This window comes from Phocoena sinus, chromosome 11 (assembly GCF_008692025.1).
Source record: "Phocoena sinus isolate mPhoSin1 chromosome 11, mPhoSin1.pri, whole genome shotgun sequence".
In the NCBI taxonomy this organism is placed as follows: Eukaryota; Metazoa; Chordata; class Mammalia; order Artiodactyla; family Phocoenidae; genus Phocoena; species Phocoena sinus.
The window spans coordinates 40,586,891-40,612,514 of record NC_045773.1 but is presented as its reverse complement, the minus strand read 5'-3'; the positions used below and the strand labels follow the sequence as shown (position 1 = coordinate 40,612,514).

The window sequence follows — 25,624 nt, the reverse complement described above, 5'->3', positions numbered from 1 at the left end:
GGTTTTTTTGTTTTTTGGCTTTTTTTTCGCAGCGTTGGGTCTTTGTTGCTGCGTGCAGGCTTTCTCTAGTTGTGGCGAGCAGGGGCTACTCTTCATGGTGGTGCGCGGACTTCTCATTGTGGTGGCTTCTCTTGTTGAGGAGCACAGGCTCTAGGCATGCGGGCTTCAATAGTTGTGGTGCGTGGGCTTCAGTAGTTCTGGCTTGCAGGCTATAGAGTACAGACTCAGTAGTTGTGGCGCACGGACTTAGCTGCTCTGCAGCATGTGGGATCTTCCCGGACCAGGGCTTGAACCCGTGTCCCCTGCGTTGGCAGGCGGATTCTTAACCACTGCGCCACCAGGAAAGCCCCTGCCTTATTTTTATACCTTTACAAGTTGAGTCCCAGAGAAGCTCACCTGATGTCACACAGGGGGTTTCCACTAAAGCTGAGGACAGAGCTTGTTTTTTTTTTTCCATTCTGTAACTCTACCCAGACCAACTTGAGAATGATCAAAGATAACATTCTTCCTCTAACTTTTTTCTTTTTATCTTCTCTTACGCCAAAAGGCTTCACCCCAAAAACTGCCTGGGTGTACGCCAGTTTGCTGAGACCATGATGTGTGCCGTGCTATACGACGCGGCCAACAGCTTCATCCACCAGCACTTTGTGGAGGTGTCCATGTCGGAAGAGTTCCTGGCCCTGCCCCTGGAAGATGTGCTTGAGCTGGTGTCTCGGGATGAGCTGAATGTGAAATCAGAGGAGCAGGTCTGTAGAGCAGTCCAGAGGTGACATGGGGGCTGCTGCTCTTTCTAACCTTTGTTTTCTATTTTACTTTTTTCAAAATGTAGATCATGGTGTGTGTGCAGCTCTTGTTTATTATGGGTTTGCTTTATCATACTGTATGCATTTTTCTTGAAAACTTTTTATACATTTTAGTGTCTAAATAATATTCAGCTGATTTTTATCAACCCTGTGACCCTCAATCTTCAATGTTCAGGTTATATCCAAAATTTACTACTAGAAATAATGTTTCTGTGAACCAGAAATGAGCATAGATAACTTTCTGAAAGAATCTTACTCTAAAGGAGAGTAGAGCCTGGGGGCAGTTGCTGGGCAGGGGACATGAAGTCAAGAGGCTTTTGTTTTTTTTAAGATGAGAGAAATTACAGTACAGTTGGAGTGCTGATGGGAATTTTCTGGAAGAGAGGGAAGAATTGGTAATGTAGGAGAAAAGGGAGAATGGTGTCCTGGGGTAAGTGAGAAGAGACAGAGTGTAGGGCACAGGGTGTGTGTTTGAGAGGAGCTTAGGCTGTTCACATCCACGGCCACAAGAGGGAGAAGGAGAGCACATGCCCAGCGCAGGGGGAGGATGGGTGGGAAGGGAGATGCCAGGAGTTTTTATTCACACTCTCTTCTTGTTTGTTTCTGTGTTCTCAGCTGAGAGTGAGGATGAGGGAGGAATGTTAGACATTTGAGGAGAGATGAAAAGGTATGAACCAGTCCTCTAGGAAAGGGGGAGAGTAAATGGACGAAGCTCGGGAAATGGAGAGGGCTGGATAGGAAGCAGGGCCAGATGAGATTTTCAGTCACAAGTTCAGTATGAGCTGGTCAGCCCTGTTGTGTGTTTTCTATCAGCGGCATATACTGGTGCAGGGTAGGGGGTGAATTGGATATAAAGAGCTGGACTTCACCAGGGTACAGATTTTTTTCCAGGTAAGTGTGATTAAGAGAGATAGGAGACTAGCATGGGAATAATGACCCTTGGAGTCCGTGTCGGGTGAGAGAAAGGTGAGGAAATAGGCTTCAGGGGACCTGAGAGGGAGCCATGCCCAAGGCTGAGTGGAGTTGGTTGCATGGAAGGGGAGGTGAAGCTATTGGCAAGGTGAGGTGTGGGTGATCACAGGGTCCTCTGAGGACAAAGAAGACATCTTCTTGGAGCGGTCAAGAAAAGATTAAATGAGAGTGTAGGGTGTTAGTAGCCGGAGAGGAGTGAAGGACATCCTTTCTGTTCAACAAAAGTGTGGTGCAAGGTGTCTTAAGAGGACAGTGAGTCAACGTTTCTTTGAGCAGAGGGTGACGAGGACTGGGTGGTGAAGGGCGTCGGATGTGGGGGGAATTGGACCTGGCCTTGCAGGCACCCAGAGCACCACTGCGGCAAGGCCTCTGCTCATCTGGTCAGTTGGTCATGAGTCCTGGCCTATCATGAAGCTGGGCCTCGGCAGAAGGAGCCCCAGGCTCCAGGAGGCAAGCCGTTGGGTTGTTAGTCCCAACTCAGCTTATTTCCTTAATGTCTGAAGAGTCCTCACCCCTCCGTATTAGTGACCGTTAGAAAAGTGAACTCTGAGCTCAGCAGTGTGGGCCCTGAGATTTGTAGGAAAGAACCCCATCCCAAGAGCAAGGGGTTCTGTCCCTGGCTCTTCCACTAGGTAATATGACCCACGGCAGCTCACATCTATTGCAGTGATGCATTCTACAAGGGCTGTGGGGCTTTAGAGGGAGATATCCTTGTGACCAGAGCCATTAGGGAAGCCTCCTTGGAGAACACGGATCTGGATCCAGGCCTTAAAAGAAATGGGAATGGGTTTAGATGGAAAGGAAGAGATGGGAGCATTCGAGGGAAAGGGGACAGCCGGCCTGGCTAGAGAAGAGGGTGCAGGAGCAGTGGGAGGGAAGGTCAACAGCACTTTGTTACAGTACAGGAAGGAAGAAGGAAGCTTTGACAGGTTTTCGTTAGGAAGTCATAATGAAAGCCAGGAAGGTGTTGCAGTAACCTAGGCTTGTCTTTCAAGAGAGTGGGCTGAATGGGGTAGCTGGGGACGTGGAGAGAAAACAGTGGATTCAGGAGACAAGTAGGAGGAAAGATTGGTGGGCCCAGTGTAGGGAGCAGAGGGTTTGAGATTGGGGGGTACAGGGGTGTGGCCTCTGGGTGGAGGAGTTGCCGCCAGAGCTTCCCCTCTCTATTGTGGCAGGTCTTTGAGGCCGTGTTGGCCTGGGTCAGATACAACCGGGAGCAGAGGGGACCCTGCCTGCCTGAGCTGCTGTCCAGTATCCGCCTGCCCCTCTGCCGGCCCCAGTTCCTGTCAGACCGAGTGCAGCAGGATGACCTGGTGCGTTGCTGCCACAAATGCAGGTGAGCAGAGGTGGGCCTGCACGAGGATGATGCCGAGGGTCTGGACGGAGAAGAGAACTTGGCCACTTAGCTCGGGGGAGGAAGGATTTGGAATGGTCGTTCTTTTTTTTTTTTTTTCTTTTTTTTTTTTGCGGTACGAGGGCCTCTCACTGTTGTGGCCTCTCCCGTTGCGGAGTGCAGGCTCAGCGGCCATGGCTCATGGACCCAGCCACTCCGCGGCATGTGGGATCTTCCTGGACCAGGGCATGAACCCGTGTCCCCTGCATCGGCAGGCGGACTCGCAACCACTGCGCCACCAGGGAAGCCCTGGAGTGGTCGTTCTTAATTCACAGCACACAGATTGATCTGCCTTCTGTCTAGAACCTGGAAGAGCCTGAGTCTCTCACCTTTGGGCAAAGAAATGTGCCGCATGGGAGCATCAGGGCAAAAGGGGCTTCCTCCCCTAAGTTATTTGAGGATTTTCTGGCATCTCCTTCCATTGAGCTGTTTGTGGACCTACAGGCGTCTATACCGCCTGCCCGGACCCTGTCCACACCAGCAGCTGACTTATTGGTGACTTCCTGGGGCTCCTCATCCTCTTCAGTAAATATTAGTCAGTGTGCTGGCCTCAGGAGGGTCTGCCCAGCTACAGTGATGGGCAGGGGTGGGGCATGTTTAGCAGCATGCAAAACTGTTACCCAGAGTAAATCAAAAACAATAGGGTGCAGCAGAGCCACCAAAACAGCTCAGGAGACCGCAGCCCTGTAGAAGGATTGTTATAAAAGTAGAGCAGCAGAGGAAAATATGCATCTTCCTTCAAGCTGCTCCTCATATTCACAGCTGGTTCAGTAGGGAGTCAGTGGCGTGGTCCACGCAGCGTGAAAGTGTGTGTGTCAGGGAGGGGTGGAGGTGTGGCTGGAGGTAGCTGAGACCCTGTGAGGAGCAGTCTCAAGGGTGCTGTTGGGGGAGTTTGAGCTTTGTTTTGTAGGCAGTGGGCAGTTTTCGAAGGGTCTTAGAAAACCAGCTTGGACCCCAGTGTGGAGGCTGGAATGGAGGGGTGGGGCTGGAGGCAGGGAGGTCTCAGGAGCAGTTGGCTTCTGCTGCCACAGTCCGGGTGAGATGGTTAATTGCTGGGTGTGAGCCATAGGGATGGAAAGGAAGAGCTGGGTCTGAGTGGCAGCAGGATGCGAGCAGCTTGTTGAACCTCCCCAAGGCTAGCTATTTTAGGGAACACCCTGTTTTTCTTCTGTTAAACTAACAGAGATGGGCTCTGCTCATCTTGCCCCTCCAATGCTGAGCATGTCCCAATAGCTGTGTATAGTTTCCCCTGGACTCACCTGGGTTCTCTGAGACCAAACCTTCCAGAAGGCTTCTCCTCCCGTGTTTCCCCTGCAGTTGTGGTTGGGGGAGCCAGGCTCAGACCTACAAATGTGGGCCAAGTGGAGAGAATACCTCCTGTCCTAGCATCTTGCACTTTATTCCAGGGACCTGGTGGATGAAGCAAAGGACTATCACCTCATGCCAGAGCGCCGGCCCCACCTGCCAGCTTTCAGAACTCGGCCTCGCTGCTGCACATCTATCGCTGGGCTCATCTATGCCGTGGGGGGCCTCAACTCAGCAGGTATCTTGCAGCTCCCCTCTGTAGAACCCTGTCTTGGATGCCGTGGTTGAAGAAGCACGAAACAACCTAGCCTGGCCCTCTGCTTCCTCCCCTTGATGTCACCACCTTTATCCCTCTTGATTTTATATAATTGTTCTGCAGTTAGCGCATGTCAGATATTAATACCATTGAAGCAGAATATCAACGCAAAAGGGACCTTTAGAAACCCCAGAGGCCTGGCCCCCTTCCTTCACAATGGGGACGTCGAGGCCCAGAGAACTTCAGCTATGTTCACACAAGTCTTTTTTCTGAGCAAGGACTGGAACTCAGGTCCTGGTTCCTGAGCCTGCACTCTTCCCCTAATATCACGTCACCTATGGGATTTACTCAGCTTTGGATAGGATATAATCAGAGACCCAATTCTGTTACCAGGCTAATCACATTCGGTCATGTGGATCTCTGGGCTTAGACTGTGAGAGTGTCACCGTAAGAAGGAAGATTCTCCAAATACGCACGGTCTGCACTATCAATACTTTTTACTCTTCACCTCTTACCTCCAGTGAAACCCACATGCCTTGTGGTCCGTGTATTATTGGCAGTTCTTGTATCATACAGTCAAGTTTTCAGGAAACCTCCATGGGGCACCCCCACTCCTGCCCACCCCAGGCACCACTGCAGGGCAGTAGCAATCTAGGAGAGGGCAGGGGAGACACCTGAATCCTTGCAGTGCAGTGGCACAGGGAGTCGTCACCTCGGATGTGAAGGCCAGGCCTTTTCAGAGTCAGCCCAAGCTTGTGGGAGGTGGGGAGCTGGTGGGAGGTGGGGAGCTGGTGGGCAGTCCTGGGCAGTTTCGTTTTTAATTGAAAGTTAATGGGAGATGGGTACTGGCCTACGCTACTTGTTAACCATATGACCTGGAAAAGGTAGGTCCTCAACTAGTAAATGCTAGAGCATGGCAGGTGCTGAGTGTCCCAAAGCAGAATAAAACAGGGAGGGGGTTATTTTATTTGATTTTAAAAAACTGATGAAAACGGTAGGGTTGGAGTTATTATTCCTTGCTTCTGTGACTACTATGTATTGAGCACTTGGTATATTCTAGAACTGTGCTAGGTGTTTTACATATTATATCATTTAATCCTCATGGGAACTGCTATGGAGATTATTTCACATGTGAGAACAGAAGATGGGGACACAAAGCAGCTTGCCCAGGGTCACCGCTAGGAAGTGAGAGTCGCATTGGAAGCCATCTCCTGCTCTGTGTCGGGGAAATAGTGGTTCCATTTGCCTTCACCTCTGCCTTTAAGCAGGTGAAGAACCTCCTTGCAACTTAAAACTGCCCTCTCTAGAAAGTAAATAAGTGCCTCCTGTCTGATTCTGATTTTCCTTAAAGAATTAAGTTTGAGGTTGTCATGGCTACAGTTTCTTAGTGGGCCCTCCTGGCTTGAGTAATTTCTGCGGGAAGAGCTGATAGGACGAAGTTGAACATTCCGTATAATCATTGCGCAGCAGCTGTGATCTAAACGAGCGGTCTCATTTGTTTTAATTTGAGTAGCAAATTTTTATGCAGGTGATTCCCTGAATGTGGTGGAAGTGTTCGACCCCATCGCCAATCGCTGGGAGAAGTGCCATCCCATGACCACAGCCCGCAGCCGTGTCGGTGTGGCCGTGGTGAACGGACTCCTCTATGCCATCGGGGGATATGACGGCCAGCTGCGGTTGAGCACTGTGGAGGTCTACAACCCAGAGACGGACACGTGGACCCGTGTGGGGAGCATGAATAGCAAGAGAAGGTATTCTGGGAGCCGGTCTGTACGTCCTGAGCATACACACCAGGCATCCGGGGGACACCACGCTAGACAAGCAGGGCACATTATAAAGTAGACGCTAGCTTCAGCCTGGGGATCCCCTGCAGCCAGGCCAGCCACTGCCCGTACCTCCTGGAAGCCAGCCCCCATCTGCTTAAAAGTAAAACCCCTGCCTTGTCCTTTGAGGAACTTGGGGAGACAAGACAGGGAAGACAGGGACGTGTGGAAGTTGTATTATTATTTAAGTGCCAGGTAAGAACTAAAGGTTTGTATTATGGAAGACGCGAGGCAGGAGAGAAGCTGGACTCTGGAACATCTGGAAGATTTCAGGGAAGAGGTGAGATTAAAGTTGAAACCTGAAGAATAAGGAGGATTTAACTTTATTAGTCATAAAAGGGAATCCGAGGTGTTCCTCTTTATACTTTCTTTCCCCCAGGATCCCTGTCCCACATGTGCTTTCACTACCAGGGAGTGTGTGAACTACAACAATGCTCTTTACTTCTGGATGCCACACGTCCCCCAGGCATGAGCACACAGCTAGTTGTGAGGTGGACCGAATTTATGTCTTTTTCTTTAAATAAATTTTTTAATTAATTACTTTATTTACTTATTTATTTTGGGCTGCATTGGGTCTTCGTTGCTGTGCGCAGGCTTTCTCTAGTTGCGGCCAGCCTTACTTTTCCTTGCGGTGCGCGGGCTTCTCATTGCGGTGGCTTCTCTTGTTGCAGAGCGCAGGCTCTAGGCGTGCGGGCTCTAGAGCGCAGGCTCAGTAGTTGTAGCACACGGGCTGAGTTGCTCCGTGGCATGTGGGATCCTCCTGGACCAGGGCTCAAACCCGTGTCCCCTGCATTGGCAGGCGGATTCTTAACCACTGCGCCACCAGGGAAGTCCCGAATTTATTTCTCTTAACGCCTTCCAGCCACTTGTCTCCTCCTGCTCACATTTCCTGAGTAAGAAAACATAGTGCCTCTATTTAGTCTTCTTAGTGCCAAAGTGACTGGCAGCATCCTTCCTTATGTCAGCCGTGTGTGGGGTATTGTCATGGTTGGACGGCAGGAGCTTTGGAGGGGGAGAGTGTAACTGGACAGGCTCTGTGTTCTCCTACCCTTGGGGTAGCCGCCCCAGATTGTGGTGTTTTGTTTGTTTGTTTGTTTGTTTTTGGCTGTGTTGGGTCTTCGTTGCTGCACGTGGGCTTTCTCTAGTCGCGGCACATGGGCTTTCTCTAGTCGCGGCGAGCCGGGGCTTCTCTTCGTTGCGGTGCGTGGGCTTCTCATTGCGGTGGCTTCTCTTGTTATGGAGCACGGGCTCTAGGTGCACGGGCTTCAGTAGTTGTGGCGCACGGGCTTCAGTAGTTGTGGCGCACGGGCTTCAGTAGTTGTGGCGCACGGGCTTAGTTGCTCCATGGCATGTGGAATCTTCCTGGACCAGGGCTCAAACCTGTGTCCCCTGCATTGGCAGGCAGATTCTTAACCACTACGCCACCAGGGAAGCCCCCAGATCATGGTTTCAGATGACGCTCTGATGTTTCTCTTCCGAAACTAACGGAAGATAGGACAGCCATCCAAGGCCCCCTACCTGTTTAACCAGAACGGCTCTGCGTTTATCCCTTTTATGTATTGAGTTTCCTTGACATATGCCCAACTTTAGGAGGAAAAAGTTAAATGAAATTTTTTTTTGAAAGGGGCAGTTCGAAAACCACTGGACCAGTTGCCCTTTAAAGGCCTTTCTGCTTTGTAATTCTCTCATCTGTGTATTTGGTTACAGACCCCTTTGTCTGGCCATGATTTGGGTTTTCTACTTTTAAGATCACGTGACCGCCAAAAAAAAAAGATCAAGTCACTGCATGTGGTCAGGAAGAAGAGTCATGTTGCAGTGTGGAAGTCCTTTGCCACATGAAACTGTCACACATGGTCCGTGATACACATGGTATATCACGTTCAGTAGTGTTTGTTTGTGGCCTTGAGCAGGGGGGAATCTGCCTTTGTACCAGTAAGATTCACAAAAGGCCAAAGTAGCTTTGTTTCTGGAAGAAAAAATATGTATATAAGATCTACTCCTCCCGAAGCCGTAAGCTACACTCTCATGGTTCCTTCCTCCCCCCACCCCCCACCTCTGCTTCCGTGCTTCCCCTTCTTGCTCCTTGGATACTTTGCAGCTTTCTGTGGCCTCGAATGACTCACTGCTCCATATATATCCCCAACCAGGAGGGCCTTTTTCACTTTGATGTCAATCAGTTGTTCTTCATTGTGTGTCTGCTCTGGGCCACTTGCTAGCTGTGATGTCACAGGGTTTGGAGTGCTGTCTGGGAGGAGCCCTCCGGGTAGCCCTTTCCCTCACTGTGGTTAATGCCCTGTATTAGTAGTGTGGGCCCAGCTCCATTTCGTCCCCTTTAAATTACAGGCTACCTTAAAATGTTCATAGTCACTTCTCCCCTGATGAACCACACACCCTCTGTCCTGCCAGTTGGTGACAGCCTCCTTTCTGCCGTCATTCCCTGTCCTTCTCCAGTCTTCCAGGCTGCTTGCGTGGAGCTTTCTCCCATGCCTTATCCAGTCCACACTGGTCAGCATTTCTTCCCCTTGTCTCTTCACACTGTCTTTACTGTTTCGTTGATAGTTAATCTCACACAGTTTTGTGGCACCTCTCAATTCTTCCTCACATTTTTGTTGAACTCCTAAATTGTTACTTTTGTCCACTTCTAGAAGGATAGTGACATGTCTAGTGAGTTTGTGACCTTCCCACAGTCCTCTCCCAAGGCAGGTCCTCTTCCTCTTTCAGGCTGGTTCAGGGACATCGTGTGTATCACTTTGATTTGCTGTGTACATTTGAAAGGGGGCTATAAAGCCTGGTGTAGTTTATCTTCCTATTTGTTAGGCACCCAGATTTATTTTTAATCTTCTCCAGCATCAGGTTTGAAAACAGTGAATCGGGCAGCTTGGCATTCATGTTTAATTTTTCATGAGGCTTTATGTAGAAGATTCTCGGGAGAGCCTGGCATGATGAACAGTGTGGGAATCAGACTTGTGTCATTGAAATCTAAGGCATGCCTCTCTGGGCAGCCCTGAGAGGATAGCCCAGACTCCCCAAGCCACAGCTACTCATCTATACAGTGGTGATGGTGATGCTTCATGCAGGATGTGGTGAGAGTGGAAAATAGCAAGTGTGGAGCACCTGATGTGTGTAGTAAGTACGAAACAAACAGAAGCTGTTGCCTCACCCACTAAGACAAATTAGGGGACATGCAGGGCTGTGTATGTAATGAAAAGATGTCTGTCAAACTTTATAGTGAATTGCGTGGGAAAATCAAGGTAACACAACAAACGTATGTTGAGGGCTTGTTACGTACGAAGCACCACATTAAGTACTGTCAGGGTCACACTGTTAGAGACCCCAGTCTTCCAGGAGGTCCCCACTTGTTAAGAGGTGGCAGGTCAATTCCTGGTACCCTGTGGGCAGGAGTCTGGCTTGCTCAGTTCTCCAAACCTGGTGCGTGGGACGGTGTGCCTCAAGGGCCTGATGAAAACGTGCTGAACAAATGGATGACTGACAGGAGCTGTGATAAAGGAGCTGTTCTGGGAGTGTGGGGTTGGGAGGGAGTAATTCTTGCTGGGCGATGCAGGATGGCTTTTGGAGGAGGAAAGAGAGGAATTTGGCCTGGGTCTTAAAGGTAAATCAGACCCTGAGCATGGCAGGGCGGAAGATGAGCATATCAGGGACTGAGGAGGAGGGAGAAGAAGTAACCCCAGGCAGGGGGGCGGGAGGCAAGAGGAACCACAGGGCAGCTCCTTTCCCCTCAGTGTTACACTTTGCTTAGTCACATTCCTGGGATTTAGGTCTGTTCTAGAAAGAGGCAGTTGGGGGCTAGGTTTGCTTCTCAGTGAGCGTGAGAGGTTGCCCCAAGAAATCTGAGACCCATCGGGATGACACCTCTGTTTCAGTGCCATGGGGACGGTCGTGCTGGACGGGCAGATCTACGTCTGTGGTGGCTATGATGGCAACTCTTCTCTCAACTCTGTGGAGACCTACTCACCTGAGACGGACAAGTAAGGACTCCAGCTCCCCTGGGGCAACTGAAGCTTGCTAAACAGAGTATGAAAAATCAGAACTGCAGTCTTTTAATCATGCTTCTAAGGATAGGGAATATCTCACCTATTTAGCCCCTGTAGTACCTTGCATATAATAGGCATTTAATAACCTTTGGTTAAATGAATGAATGATTAACTAAATTCTGAAAACAGTCTGCTTAGATACTTGGAAACAGTTATTAATGCTCTGTACCTCTTAACTAAATCAGCGCATTTTAATAGAAATGCAGGTGAAAAGGGATGAGAAACAGATGAACAGCCTTTCCAAAGTGGGTAAGATAGGATTTGGGGAAAAAAAGTTACATTTCAGATACTCAAATAAGCTTGGGAAACATCCATGTCTGTACCACCAGAGGCCTCATCTTCCCATAATACATATTACTATTTTAAAGACTGAAAAATTATGTGGCAGAGAAACCTCTTTAACTTCATTTTATCTAACACCTATCACCATCTGGTGGACTTATTTTGCGGAACACTCTTTGGAAAACACTGGCAAGGTTAGCCCGAGTTCTTCATTTCAGTATTTGAATCTGCTTTTACTATAACAATATAAGCACATTAGTAGAATGGATTCATCACAGTGCTTTTAAGCCAATATTCCATTCACTTAACCAACTTACTATGTATCGGGCAGCGAGCAGGGTGTCTCAGATCCTTAAGTAGCACCTAGTCTGTTGGGGCCACAGCACAAAGTGATTGTCCTCCCTTGGGTGCCTATGTCTAGAGCTCTTGGGCACAGAGTGGGGAGGGCTCTCATCTTCCCCACAGCTTGGGGGGAGAGTCAGGTTGCAGAGATGTCTTCTAAGGGGAGACCCATCGTGGATAGTGGGAGACGTGCATCCCAGGTGGGGGGACAGCAGGAAGAGAGGCTTGGAGATAAGAAAGAGCTGTGTGTGGTTGAGGAGCAGGTGTGGGTGGCGCATGGCAGGAGGCGAAGCTGGAAAGTGGATGAGGACCAAGTGGTAAAGAACCACATTAAGGAACTTGGACTCTGCTTAGAGGAAACAGGAGTCCTCACTAGAGGACGTGCTGTGCAGGATCGGAATGGGGATGTTCTGAAAGCCAGGCCACCTGTAAGGGGACTGTTGCAGTGGTCCAGTGAGAGGCCAGAGCTAGGGCAGCAGTAGTGGGATGGGGACAAGCAGTGACTAGGAAGCAAACCGGGGGGTCGTGGTGACCACAGAATGTTGAGGATGACGGAGAAGAGGTCATAAAAATGCTGAGATTATAAGTATAGCAGCTAGGTAGCTTGTGGTCCCATTATCAAGACCAGGGAGTGTGATGGAGGAGCAGATCTGTCAGAGACGTCTTGCTTGGGCAATGCTAATTTTGAGTGCCGGCAGAGATGACCAGCTATGGGCCCGAAGCTTAAAGTGAGAGGCGGCAGCCAGAGTGAGCCCTTAGCAGAGGTGGTGTGGGAGACGATAAGAAGTGGGGAGATTGTCCAGGGTGAGACGGAGCACAGCACAGTTCCCCTGAATCCTTCTAAGCTGTCTTGGTAGGACAGGAACACCAAATCTCATGGCTCTCCTTCTACTTTGCCTCTTTCCTGAAGGTGGACTGTGGTGACCCCGATGAGCTCCAATCGCAGTGCTGCAGGGGTTACAGTCTTTGAGGGCAGGATATACGTGTCGGGCGGCCATGACGGTTTGCAGATCTTCAATAGTGTGAGTCTGGGCTCCTCCTGGGCTAAGGGCACCCACTCTTGTTATCTTTGCGAGTTATTTTGAAAGGATATTCTTTGGGAAAAGCCTCAGCCTTGCCATTGCTAGGTAAGGTGTCATCTAGAGGCCTCAGGCCATCTGCCGCATGCTCCGAAATGCTTCCAAGAATGGGAACCAGTGTGCGCAAAGGAGAGAGATAGGGTGTGGCCATACCACCCACACCCCCACCCCGTTCAGTTCCCCAGCGGATGCTGCGTGAGACCCAGTGAAATTCCTGCCCAAAGTAAGCCCATATTACAGAGGGTGAATTTTCAAATGGTTGCATTCTTCTGGATAATTTGTTTGAAATTGCATTTATTCTTTTAAAAAAATCTCGAGAGCCACTTGCTGGTCACTCCAAAGTCAGTCAATGCTGTGAGGGAACACACTGTGCACGGATCTCAGGAGACCCTACTCTCATCCCAGCTCTGTCACTACATAGCAGTGCATCCTGGGCAACTCCTTGATTTGTTTCCTCAGGTGTAAACAAAATTGGTCAGGTTAGGCCATCTCTCTCTCACCTGTCCCTATAAGCCCACGAGCAGGTGCGCAGCTGAGGAAACTGGGCATCAGGAGCAGAGCACACACTGGCAGAGCTCCTTGTCCCCAGGCGTCCCCCTGGGGCCTGATGCCAGGTGGGCCACCAGTGACCAAGCTTTGGCTTTGACTGAGCCTGCACCTGTCTCCCCGCTGCAGGTGGAGCACTACAACCACCACACAGCCACCTGGCACCCGGCGGCTGGCATGCTCAACAAGCGCTGCCGGCACGGAGCTGCATCCCTGGGAAGCAAGATGTTTGTGTGCGGGGGCTACGACGGCTCGGGCTTCCTCAGCAGCGCCGAGGTGTATAGCTCTGTGGCGGACCAGTGGTGCCTGATAGTCCCCATGCACACACGCCGGAGCCGGGTCTCCCTGGTGGCCAGCTGTGGGCGGCTCTACGCTGTGGGGGGCTACGACGGACAGTCGAACCTGAGCTCGGTGGAGATGTACGACCCAGACACGGACCGCTGGACGTTTATGGCCCCCATGGCATGTCACGAGGGAGGGGTCGGTGTGGGCTGCATCCCTCTCCTCACCATCTAAGGCGAAGGGTGGGATGTGGCGGAGTAGGGATCTGGTACAAACACAGGCACTTCCTTCCAGGGTTAGTCCCCCTCGGAAGAGGTGGTGGACCAGAAGACAGGGTGAAATGTGAGCTCGCCAGAGGTACAGTTTTCCAGGTGCTTAAGTCCTCCCTCCCTGTGCAGCCCTTGTGACCTTCAGGCCTAGGTCATCAAGATGCACAGCGTGGGACAGAAGCCCCTCTGGGTCCCGCAGCTGGTGACACAGGACTGCTTTGCTGGTCCGCATGTCCACAGGCTCCATCCAAGCCCAGCTCCCACCTGCCACAGCTCTGTGGGTCGCCCATCTGCAGAGTGTCTTCCATCTGACACTCCTTGCCTACTGCTTGCCAGCTGTGTTGTGGCCAGTTTGCGATGGGGTGGCTTCAGTGGCCAAGCGTGTTGGAAACTGTGGGGTGTAGGTGGGAGAGGAGGGACACAGGCCGGGTTGTCCTCACTGCGAGGCTGCAGCCATGGCAGTGCTGGTTGCACACACGCACCTCCTCCTTCCATCCGAGCGCACCGAGAATTTTGTCTGCATTGCTGAGTAAGCACGAAGAACAGAAGCTTTTCCTGTGTCTAATTTTGGGATTTCAGCGAGGTCTTTTTCATCTTGTTCAGGAGAAACAGAGGGAGAGGATAAAAGATACTTGAAAGAAACTGAAGGAAAGTTAAAGAAACACTTGAAAGAAACTGAAAAGAAAATTAATTTTTTAAAGTGAACATTTTTTTGCAAGAAGAAAACATAAAAGACACTAGAGGCAAATATATGTTTAAATGGAAAACCACCCAACGTGAAAAGGGTGGTATCCGCTCCCACATTCGGATCCCAGGGTCCTAAGGCCTCGCATGGCACTCGGGGTTCCCTCTGAGCCCCTGTGTGTCCAGAATCAGTGCACACTTGACCAGTCCTGTAGCAAGGTGCTCGTGGGGTTTGTCTTCACACCCACTATCAGAGGACTTTTTTAATTGTAGGCTTAGCGAGTTGGCTAAGTTATTGCCACTCTTCTAGGTGGGAGCTCCCAGCTTGTCGCTGGAGGCTCCAGATGCCCCTGTGGTTATCTCCCACTGCCACCATGGCACTCATGCAGATTCCCACCCCACTTTCATTCCTTCCTTGTTTGACCAGCAGGAAACAGCAGGTCTGGCCAGATTCTCATTTGCCCATCTATCATTCTTGGATAGTTTTCTTCATCGTGATGCTTCTGAGGTACATTGACCATTTGTACCTCTAGAACCTAACCAGAGACTTGGTCCTTCCACCAGCCACGGCTGGCTTGGTCCAGTAACCATATCTACCCTGCCAGTCCGCTGCTCCTCCATCCACTCGCCAATTCCAGGGGTCTGGTCTCCCCTCCAGCCCTTGGCAGACTGACCAGCAAGGTGGACCTTTATATTCTAGCAAAGCTGGCTTTATGACATAAAGAACTAAAAGCCGAAAGAATCTGTTGCTGCTGCAAAGAACAGATTTTATATTTCTTCCTATGATCTTAGCTAATGACCTCTTGAAGAGACTCCATGCTCCTCCTTCCTCCTCCCTGGATGGGACCTTGATGCTGCACAGTGGGACCCCAACAGGAGGACTCTTTTCTTACCAGTGCACTGGGCAGTGGAGCTGTCCTTCAACTGCTGCTGCCAAAATTTGGTTTTCCAAAATTCTTCCAGTAGAGACTAAAGGAGGATACATTTCCAATGCAAGATTGGGTCTCAGGGTCCCAATCTCTACTTGGTTGGTCTCCTGCCCATCGCTGCCTGCCTGGGTGTCCTGGAAGCCTGTTCAGAAAGGCACCATGTGACACCTGAGACGTCTCTCCTACCCTGGGACTGTGAGGTTTACCAGTGTGTGCAATCGCCATGTTTCCAGAGGGAAGTACCTTCGTTACCTGCCACTTAGGAGCTGGGCCTCTGCTAAAAGCACTTGAAAATGATGTTTTTATTTTAAAAGACTTAACAATCTGATATAGTTGAGCCTGGGCTTGTGGTAGAGCTCTGGCATTTCTCGCTCCCTGTCGGTTTGCCTGTTAGAGGTAGACTTGGAAGGAGGGTGGGGTCTGTTATTCCTGTTAGAGAGGAGTTACCAGTGCTTGTCTTCTTATTATAAGCCCCTTTCTTTTGTGAATTTGCAACAGCACTGACAAACCTGGGTTGTGAATGTGTTAAGAATCAACCAGTGGACCTCACCAGGTCCTTAGGATGCTGACCCAGATTTTGCCATTGGGGTTGAGAGATCATTTTCCCATGATCTGCTGCTCTTGTGATAGCCTTCCTACATCTACTCCCACCTCCTGGTGTAGAAGTTACACTGCTCCACCTGGGGTCAGTGTTTCCAAGTAAGGTGAAGCCAGTGCCTTGATCTGGGCTCTGAGCTCAAGTGAGCAAACACTAACATTTTCACACTCTCCACAGTTGGTTCTCAGTCTGACGGTGATGACTGTTTACAGGCGGCTGGTCTGACCCTTTGGTGTTGGAGCCTTTCCAGTAAAACCATGAAAAGAAGAGATGCCACCCATAGGTATTGTGAAAAGGGTATAGGGCAGATACTGTGGACAGTGAACCTTGGGGTCCGGCCCAGCTCTGAGCAGAGGACTGTGGCATTCGCTGTCCTAGGGTATTTCCCCTTAGATAACACAAGTAACCTTCTCTTCTGGGTTTCATCCAAGAGCAAAGCCAGGATGGGAGCTGAAGTCCAGCCTTTTGACTTGGCCACAAAGATGTGAGTAGGTAGGAATTCCGATTCCCCCTCCCCCCAATTTATTGTTTCCCAGAAAAATCTTAATTCCTTTTATTTATAGAACGCATGTCTTTTGTGTTAAGAAACCAAAGAGAAATAAAGAGTACACTCCTAATATCTTCTTGCCCTTTCCTGATTTTATTTTTTTTAAATTAGAGGTAAATCATATTTTTATCGTAATTCAGTGAAAAAATATTGGACAAAGTGAAAATATTTCTGTGAAAATAAGGAAAAAGCCCAACAGCATGGCAAAAGTAGTCTTTGGAGAGACGTGTATATTTTATGAGAATGGGTTCTGATGAAAAATATATGCAAAAGACTTCATGAGCGTGTTGCATATTTGCTCCTGTCCAGATCACCACTTCTCTTGGATTTCCCCCTTTCTTCACTCCCTGCCATAAAACTCCTAGAGTTCCTAAGTGGAATGTGACTGCCTGTGACCACCTGGAGCCAAAACCCCCAGCTCCTTTTTTATACCTCCAAGCCAGAGGTGCTTAGCTTTGGTGCACATAGAAGTCACTGGAAATTTTTTAAACCACAGATTGACTTGTAGAACCCTCCCCAGAGACCAATTCCCTAGGGCTGGGGTGCAGCTCAGGCCCCTGTGCAGGCAAGTTTCCACCATGGTTGGTATGCTCATCCCAGTGTGAGAACCAGACTCCAGTGTTTAGTTTCCTCTTTCCCAGATACAGCCACATTCCAGATCTGCCTTCCTGAGATTGCATCCTGGTTACTGTGGTGGTGGATTTTAGGAAACTCTTCATGCACACTTTTCCAAAAGTCAGTTTATGGTCAGCCTCATCCAGTGGGTAAAGATTGTACTCTTGGATGACAACTTTTTTTGTTTGTGTGGCTGTGTTGGGTCTTCGTCACTGCACATGGCCTTTCTTTAGTTGCGGCGAGCGGGGGCTACTCTTCGTTGCAGTGCGCGGGCTTCGCGTTGCGGTGGCTTCTCTTGTTGCGGAGCATGGGCTGTAGGCACACGGGCTTCAGTTAGTTGTGGCACACGGGCTCTAGAGCGCAGGCTCAGTAGTTGTGGCTCACGGGCTTAGTTGCTCCGCGGCATGTGGGATCTTCCCAGACCAGGGATCAAACCCACGTCCGCTGCATTGGCAGGCAGATTCCTATCCCCTGCGCCACCAGGGAAGCCCTGGATGATAACTTTTTAAAAACGTTTTTGGAAGGGTATGTCACTCCCACATACACCCCCTCAGCATGTTTCACATATAAACACTTGATTCTCACTTGGTCCTCTTAGTAACCTCTGTGCAATAGGTGACATAGCTCATTTTAACATACATTTTCTCAGAAGGGCTGAGTAACTGACCTGATTCATCAACTAACTGGTAGTATCGTCAAGAATTGAGACCAGATCTCCACATTCACAGTCCAGTTCACCTGAGGAAAGCAGTGTCTTCGTCCTCTGGAGCAGCTGATTCATCCAGCCTCCATGCCCCGAGTGTGGAGGTCTGCTGCCCAGTACTATGATGGCCTTCGAGAAGCAGACTGAGCAGCGAGAGAAAGAGAAGAACCCTGTTTGGATTATGGAAACAGGTACCTTTGTGTTGAAAAAAAGGAAACCAGATTATCTTTGGGCTCTACTGTGGCAGAAAGGTCAAATGCCTCTAAAGTATTAACAGCCCTTTCCATGTAACCTACACCCCTTTGCTCAGAACCAAAGAGCTCATGGGTAGAGAGTGGACCAGTGAACTTCAGCTAGACTCATCTGCTTGACTTTCCATTTCTTTGTTGTTGTTCTTCTTTGAACTCTGCTTTCCCAACTAGCAGCAGAGCCCACTCCTCTTCACCCCAAAGATCAACAGTACTGGTTTTTACTGCTGCTCACAATAACATAACATTACCCAATGGAAAAATGGCAAGGGAATCTCACAGTTCTTACAGAAATTATCCCAGGCTTACTGTTTCCTATTTCATCTCTAGTGATACACAAATGTTTTCCTCTAACGGAGCTCAGTTCCCTATTTAGTTCTCTTTTCCTAGGTTTGCAGTTCAGGATAAAAACCCAAACTACGTAGCATGGCATAGAAGGCTGCTGTGGTCTGGCATCTCTGGTCAGCCTAGTACTTCTCCTCCATGCTTGTCCCTGACTGTATCCTGGCAGGGCAGTGGCCTGTTTGCTTGTCTCACCCACTACATGGTGAGCTCCTTAAGAGTCTCCACTATTGTGTACCATCACCAGACACATGGAAGAGACACAACCATTATGTTTCTTGACGAACTTGAGGTCAGGTATAGCCAGATTCAAAGTTCACCTAATCATGCTTCCTAGTTTCCCTTTGTTTTGCATCACTGTTGGTTTTTTGTTTTTTTTTACAATTTTATTGAGGTATAATTTACATACCTTAACATTCACTCATTGTAAGTGCAGTTCAGTAGTTTGTAGTAAATGTGCAGAGTTGTGCAACCATTACCACTACCCCATTTTATACTATTTTCATCAATCCATAAAGTTTCCTCGTGCCCATACACAGTCCCCATTCTCACCCCTGTCCTTGGGCAATCACCATTTTGCTTTCTGTCTCTATAGATTTCCCTGTTCTAGATGTTTCATATAAATGGAATCATACAATATGTGTTCTTCTGTGTCTGGCTTCTTTCCTTAGAATAGTTTTTGAAATTCATTCATGTCATAGAATATATCAGTAGTTTGTTCTTTTTATTTTATTGTTCCTGAATAGTATTCCACTGTATGGATATACCACATTTTATTTATTCTTTTTTTTTTTTTTTTATCAGTTGGTGAATATTTAGATTGTTTCCAGTTTAGGGCTTTTATGAATAGTACTGCTATTATGTACAAGTTTTTGTGTGACATATATTTTCATTCCTCGAATATATTCCTAGGAGTGGAATTGCTGGGTCATACGTACGGTAAGTTTATGTTTAACCTTTTAAGAAACTGACAATTTGCATTTCTCTAACAACTAATGGTTTTTGAGCATCCTTTCATGTTCTTGTTAGCCATTTGTCTATCTGTAGTAAAATATCTACTGAAAACTTCCCTATTTTTAAATTGGGTCATATGTCTTATTGAGTTAAAGAATTCTTCACATATTCTGGATACAAATTCTTTACCAGATAAATGATTTGCAAATATTTTCTCCCAGTCTGTGGCTTGTCTTTTTATTTTCCTAATAGTGTCTTAATAATGTTGTAGAAGTTTTTAATTTTGATTAAGTTTAGTTTTATCAGTTATTTCTTTTAGGAATTGTGCTTTTTGGTGTCATATCTTAAGAGCTTTTGCCCAACCCAAGGTCATGAAGAAATTCTTCTAGAAGTTTTATAATTTTAGCTCTTGTGTAGGTGTATAATCCATTTGAGTTAATTTTAGAATTCATCTTTTTTTGTGCGTGGACATCCATTTGTCCCAGCACATTTGTTGTAAAGGCTATCTCTTCCTCCATTGAATTGCTTTGGTACCTTTGTTGAAATCAGTTAACCATAAATATAAGTGTTTACTTCTACTTCTAGACTCTCAATTCTGTTTCATTGATCTCTATGCCTGTCCATGAGCCAATACCACACTGATAGTAAGCTACTGAGTTTTCCAGCTTTAAAGTAAGTCTTAAAATTAGATAATGTAAGTTCTCCAACTTTGTTCTTTTTAAAAATTCTGTTGAATATTTTAGGTACTTTGCATTCCCATATAGCTTTTATAGGTCAGCTTGTCAATTTCTACAAAAAGTTTTCTGGGTTTTTCATAGATATTGTGTTGAATTTATAGTTCATTTGGGGAGAATTACCATACTGACAATACAAAGTCTTCCAATCCATGAACATGGAATGTCATTTGTTTAGATCTTCCTCTGTTTCTCTTAGCAATATTTTGCCATTTTTGTTGTATGAGTGTTGCACTTCCTTCTGTTAAATTGATCCTAAGTATTTTTGTTTTTATGCTGTTGAGGATGGAAGTGCTTGCTTAATTTTAATTTGGGGTTTTTCTTGGTGCTAGTATATAGAAATACCGTTTTTTTGTATATTGATCTTATATCCTGTGACCTTGCTAAACTTATCTATTAGTTTTTCTTTTCTTTTTTTGTGGCTGCGCCACGTGGCTTGAGAGATGTTCCCCAACCAGGGATTGAACCCGGGCCATAGCAGTGAAAGTGCCGAAACCTAACCACTAGACTCCCAGGAAACTCCCTATTAGATTTTATCTTTTAAAATCAAAAATTGTATATGTGTATTCCTTGGGATTTTCTACATGCATGATATGTCATCTGTGAATAAAGACAGTTTCACTTTTTTTCTTTCCAATCGGGAAGCCTTTAATTTTTTCCTGCTTTCTTGCACTGGCTAGAATCTCCAGTACAGGGAGTTCCTTGGTGACCTAGTGGTTAGGACTTGCCGTGGCCCAGGTTCAGTCCCTGGTTGCAGAACTGAGATCCTGAAAGCTGCGTGGCCTGGCCAAAAAAAAAAAAGAACCTCCAGTACGATGTTGTGTAGAAGTTGCACAAGTGGACATTCTTGCCTTGTTCTCAGTCTGAGGGAGGAAAACATTAAACATTTAGTCCTTCACCATTAAATATGTTAAGCTGTGGATTTTTTATCAATGTCTTTTTTCAAGTTGAAGAAGTTTTTTTTGTTTGTTTGTTTGTTTGCGGTACGCGGGCCTCTCACTGTTGTGGCCTCTCCCGTTGCGGAGCACAGGCTCCAGATGCGCAGGCTCAGCGGCCATGGCTCATGGGCCCAGCCGCTCCGCGGCATGTGGGATCTTCCCGGACCAGGGCGCGAACCCGTGTCCCCTACATCTGCAGGTGGACTCTCAACCACTGCGCCACCAGGGAAGCCCTGAAGAAGTTTTTGTCATGAATGGGTGTTAGGTTTTTCAAATGCTTTTCCTGTACCTATTGAGATCATCATGTGGTTTTTGTCCTTGAAGCTGTTAATATGTATATAATATTAATTGATTTTCAAGATGTTGACCCAACATTGAGTTCCTGGGATAAATCTCACTTAGTAATGGTGTGTAATCCTTTTTATGTTGCTGGATGGTTTGCTGATTTTTTAAGAGTAGTTTCTGTATCTGTGTTCACTAGAGAGCTATTTTCTGTAGTTCTCTTTTCTTGTGATGTCTTCGGCCTTTGATACTGGCCTTATAGAATAAATGAAGTGTTTCCTACTTATTTCTCTAAGAGTTTGTGAAGAATTAGTATTATTTTTTAAAATATTTGATACAATTCACCAGTGAAGCCATCTGGGCCTGTTATTTGAAGGATGATTTTAAATTTCTAATTCAATTTTTTCACTTGCCTGGGGGCGTCCTGAGGGTGGGTACCCACTTTTCTTAGAAGGTTGGATTCTTGTGGTTAGGGATATTCTTGCACCATTAACAGAGATTGATATTACCAGAGTGGACCTGGTCTGTGCCCTTACAAGCCCCTCACTTTCCCTCTCTCCCTTGTCTGGAGATGCTCACCTCTTCTTGTCTCAGAGATCATGATCATCTCTTCTCTCCACTCCAGTACTGCCCACTTCCACCTCTTTCTAACTTCCAAATATAAAGAGGCCTCAGAGCTCAGAGTGAGCTCTCCCTAGCTGATACTGCCCTTTCCCATATGTGAGGAAGGCATCTGGAGTCTTATCTCTGGGCCAGCACAGATTCACATATGCACTTGAATATGTCCCAGTATGACCATGTCCAAAGTGGAACCTCAAACCTGGTCAGCCCTTAGTTTTCCCCATCCTCATAGTGTATCTCTCATCTTCCCAGTGGTTTAGTTAGGAACCCAGTGCTGGGTTTTAGAGGGGGGAAGGGATGAAAGTTACTCATCATCATCATCTCCATTAGCTAAGCCATGACCTAGTTCTGTTGACTCTATTTCCAATCCAGTACTTCCATCCTAGTCAGCATATCCCTTAGAACCTGGATCACTACAGTGGCCTCCTAAGTGGTGCCCCTGCTTCCACCCTTGTGCCCCCGCTTCCACCCTTGTGCACTCTGCAGTCTATAGGCAGCAGAGCAGCCAGAGTGAAATTGTAAAGTTGTAAACCAAAATTGTGTCACTCTCCTGTTCATAACCCTCCAGTGGCTCTCCAGGGCTTCAGGGCCTGTTCTCTGCTTGGGATGGTTTGGGGAGAAGTTCAGACACAGTTGCCTTAGCAGATAAGAGGTGTGGCCCCCTCCATCCCAAACAGAGCTCTCCTTGGTTCTTTTTTTTTTTAATGTATTTGTTTTTGACTGCATTGGGTCTTTGTTGCTGTGCAACAGCAACAGGCGGACTAGTTGTGGCAAGTGGGGGCTTCTCTTGTTGTGGAGGCGTTCTCTACAGGAGAGTCCGCCTGTTGTGGCATTCTCTGGTTGTGGCAAGAGGCGGACTCTCAACCACTGCGCCACCGGGGAAGGCCCTGCTTTTGTCTTTTGACACAAACACTTTCCTCGATGTTACATGGGCTTCAAGATTATCACGGTTTTGAAATGTTTAATTCCTTTATGCATATGCTCACCTCATACATACCCCTCCTATTTCATATAAATGCAGAAGTGTGCCTCATAGTCATCCTTGCTAAAGTGCAGCTCCCACTTTTTTCTTTTCCTTTTTTGCTGACTTCATTCTCCTACCTCTTGTATCAGTAGCTCCCCCAGAATAACCCACGGTATAATACCCTGGGGTATTTTCTTCTCTGTTTTCGCTACACCAATATAAAGCATCTGTATGTATCTGCAGGTCCATATTTGGGAGTTTCTGTTTTACAGAAGATGGATTCCATTGTACATAATTTTTGGAGCCTTCTTTTCCCCACACCTTCTGCTGAAGCTCTAATCCATTTTTAAAGGCTGTGTCATGTCCCAGGGTGTATTTGTCCCATCATTTATTCAGTCATTTCTCAGCTGGTTGTTTCTTTGTTTCCATATGTTGGCCATTGGGTTTTCTTGAAAGATGTTATTTTATTTTTTTACACGTGTGTCTTTAATCCAGCTAGAATTTTTAGCAGATACTGTATTTTTTCCTCCAGATGGTGAACCAGTTAGGCCTGCCTCATTTATTAAAATATCCACCCTTTCCCCACTGAATTGAACTGCCAGTTTAGAACTTACTGCCTATGTTTTCTTCTAGGAGTTTTATGGTTTCAAGTCTTCCATTTAAGTATTTAATTCATTTTGAGTTTATTTTTTGTATATGGTGTGGAAAGTTGTCTAGTTCAATTGTTTTGCAGGTAGCTGTCCAGTTTTCGCAACACCGTTTATTGAAGAAGCTGTCTTTTCACCATTGTATATTCTTGCCTCTTTTGTCATAGATTAATTGACCAAATAAGTGTAGGTTCATTTCTGGGATCTCTGTTCTGTTCCATTGATCTATATGTCTGTTTTTATGCCAGTACCATACAGTTTTGATTACTGTAGCTCTGTAGTATAGTTTGAAATGTGTGATACCTTCAGCTTTATTCTTCTTTCTCAAGACTGTTTTGGCTATTTGGGGTCCTTTGTGTTTCAATACAAATTTTAGAATCATTTGTTCTAGTTCTGTGAAAAACGCCTTTGGTATTTTGATAGGGATTGCATTGAATCTGTAGATTGCCTTGGGTATGTTCATTTTAACAATATTAATTCTTCTAATCCATGAGCATGGTATAATATTATTTTTGATGCAATTGTAAATGGGATTGTTTTCTTCTCTTTCTGATAGTTCACTGTTAGTGTATAGAAATGCAACAGATTACTGTATATTAATTCTGTACCCTGCACTTTACTGAAATCAGTTATTGGTTCTAATAGTTTCTTGGTGGCATCTTCAGGATTTTCTATATGAAGTACAGAAAATGTTGTCATCTGCATCCAGTGACAGTTTCACTTCTTTCTTTCCAATTTGGATTCCTTTTCTTCCTCCCTCCCTCCCTCCCTCCCTTCCTTCCTTCCTTCCTTCCTTCCTCCCTTCCTCTTTCCTTTTTCTTTTCTTTTTCCTGCCTCCCTCCTTCCTTCCCTACCCCTCTCCATTCTTTCCTTCCCTACCCCTCTCCATTCCTTCCTTCCTTCCTTCCTTCCTTCCTTCCTTCCTTCCTTCCTTCCTTCCTTCCTTCCTTCCTTCCCTCCCTCCTTCCCTCCCTCCTTCCCTCCTTCCTTCCCTCCCTCCCTCCGTCCCTCCCTCCCTCCCTCCCTCCCTCCCTCTCTCCCTCCCTCCCTCTCTCTTTTCCTCCCTCCTTCCCTCCAGCACTATATTGAACTATAGGACTTCCAGCACTATATTGAATAAAAGTGGCAAGAGTGGGCATCTTTGTCTTGTTCTTGATCTTGGAGGAAATGCTTTCAGACTTTCAACATTGAATATGATGTTGCCTGTAGGTTTGTCATATACAGCCTTTATTATGTTGAGGTATAGTCCCTCTATACCCAGTTTGTTGAGAGGTTTTTTCTTTTTTTCTTTTTAATGTTATTGAAGTACAGTTGACTTACAGTGTTGTGTTAATTTATGCTGTACAGCAAAGCAATTCAGTTATACACATATATATTCTTTTCCATTATGGTTTATCACAGGATATTAATTACAGTTCCCTGTTCTATACAGTAGGATCTTGTTGTTTATCTACCCTATATATAATAGTTTGCATCTGCTAATCCCAAACCCCTGAGTTCTTTTAATCATAAATGGATGTTGAACTTGTCAAAAGCTTTTTCTGCATCTATTGAGATGATCATATGATTTTTTCTTCAGTTCATTAATGTTGTGTATCATATTGATTGATTTGTTGATATTGAATCATCTTTGAATCTCTGGGATATGTCCCACTTGATCATGATGTATGATATTTTATTGTTGGATTCTGTTTGCTAATATTTTGTTGAGGATTTTTGCATCAGTGTTCATCAGTGATACTGGCCTGTAATTTTCTTTTTTTGTGATGTCTTTGGTTTTGACATCAGGCTTTTTAGAATGAGTTCAGAAGCATTCTTTAATTTTTTGGAATAGTTTGAGAAGAATAGGTGTTAACTCTTCTTTAAATGTTTTGTAGGGAATTCCCTGGTGGTCCAGTGGTTAGGACTTGGTGCTTTCACTGCCGGGGCCCAGGTTTGACCCCTGGTTGGGGAACTAAGATCCTGCATGCTGCATGGTGCAGCCAAATTTTTTTTTTTAATGTTTTGTAGAATTCACCTATGAAGCCATCTGGTCTTGGACTTTTGTTTGTTGGGAGGTTTTTTTTTATTCTTATTATTCAATTTCACTACTGATAATTAATTGGTCTATTCATATTTCTATTTCTTTTTTTAAAAGATTTATTTATTTTATTTGGCTGTGTCAGGTCTTAGTTGCGGCACACGGGATCTTCGCTGAGGCATGCAGGATCTTTTTTGTGGTGCACGGGCTTCTCGTTGTGACGTGTGGGTTTTCTCTCTCTAGTTGTGGTGTGTGGGTTCCAGAATGCGTGGGCTCTGTAGTTTGCAGCACACAGGCTCTAGTTGAGGCGCACGTAGTTGTGGTGTGCGTGCTTAGTTGCTCTGTGGCATGTGGGATCTTAGTTCCCTGACCAGGGATCAAACCCACGTCCCCT

The 25,624-nt window shown here is 46.7% G+C and overlaps 1 protein-coding gene across 4 annotated transcripts in view; it reads left to right on the top strand.

Annotated features, from left to right (window-relative positions):
* Nucleotides 1-17,020, top strand: part of KLHL18 (kelch like family member 18) — a 55,825-nt gene extending 38,805 nt beyond the window's left edge. For 2 of the 4 annotated variants that reach the window (XM_032647985.1, XM_032647986.1), the window contains exons 5-11: nucleotides 548-746; nucleotides 2,951-3,111; nucleotides 4,575-4,711; nucleotides 6,243-6,480; nucleotides 10,434-10,538; nucleotides 12,139-12,250; nucleotides 12,983-17,020. In XM_032647985.1, the coding sequence (XP_032503876.1) occupies nucleotides 548-746; nucleotides 2,951-3,111; nucleotides 4,575-4,711; nucleotides 6,243-6,480; nucleotides 10,434-10,538; nucleotides 12,139-12,250; nucleotides 12,983-13,369 (1,339 nt within the window). In that variant the 3' untranslated portion in view covers nucleotides 13,370-17,020. The remainder of the gene's footprint in view (nucleotides 1-547; nucleotides 747-2,950; nucleotides 3,112-4,574; nucleotides 4,712-6,242; nucleotides 6,481-10,433; nucleotides 10,539-12,138; nucleotides 12,251-12,982) is intronic. The other 2 variants (XM_032647984.1, XM_032647983.1) reach the window with 2 other exon arrangements.
* Nucleotides 17,021-25,624: the final 8,604 nt, after the last annotated feature.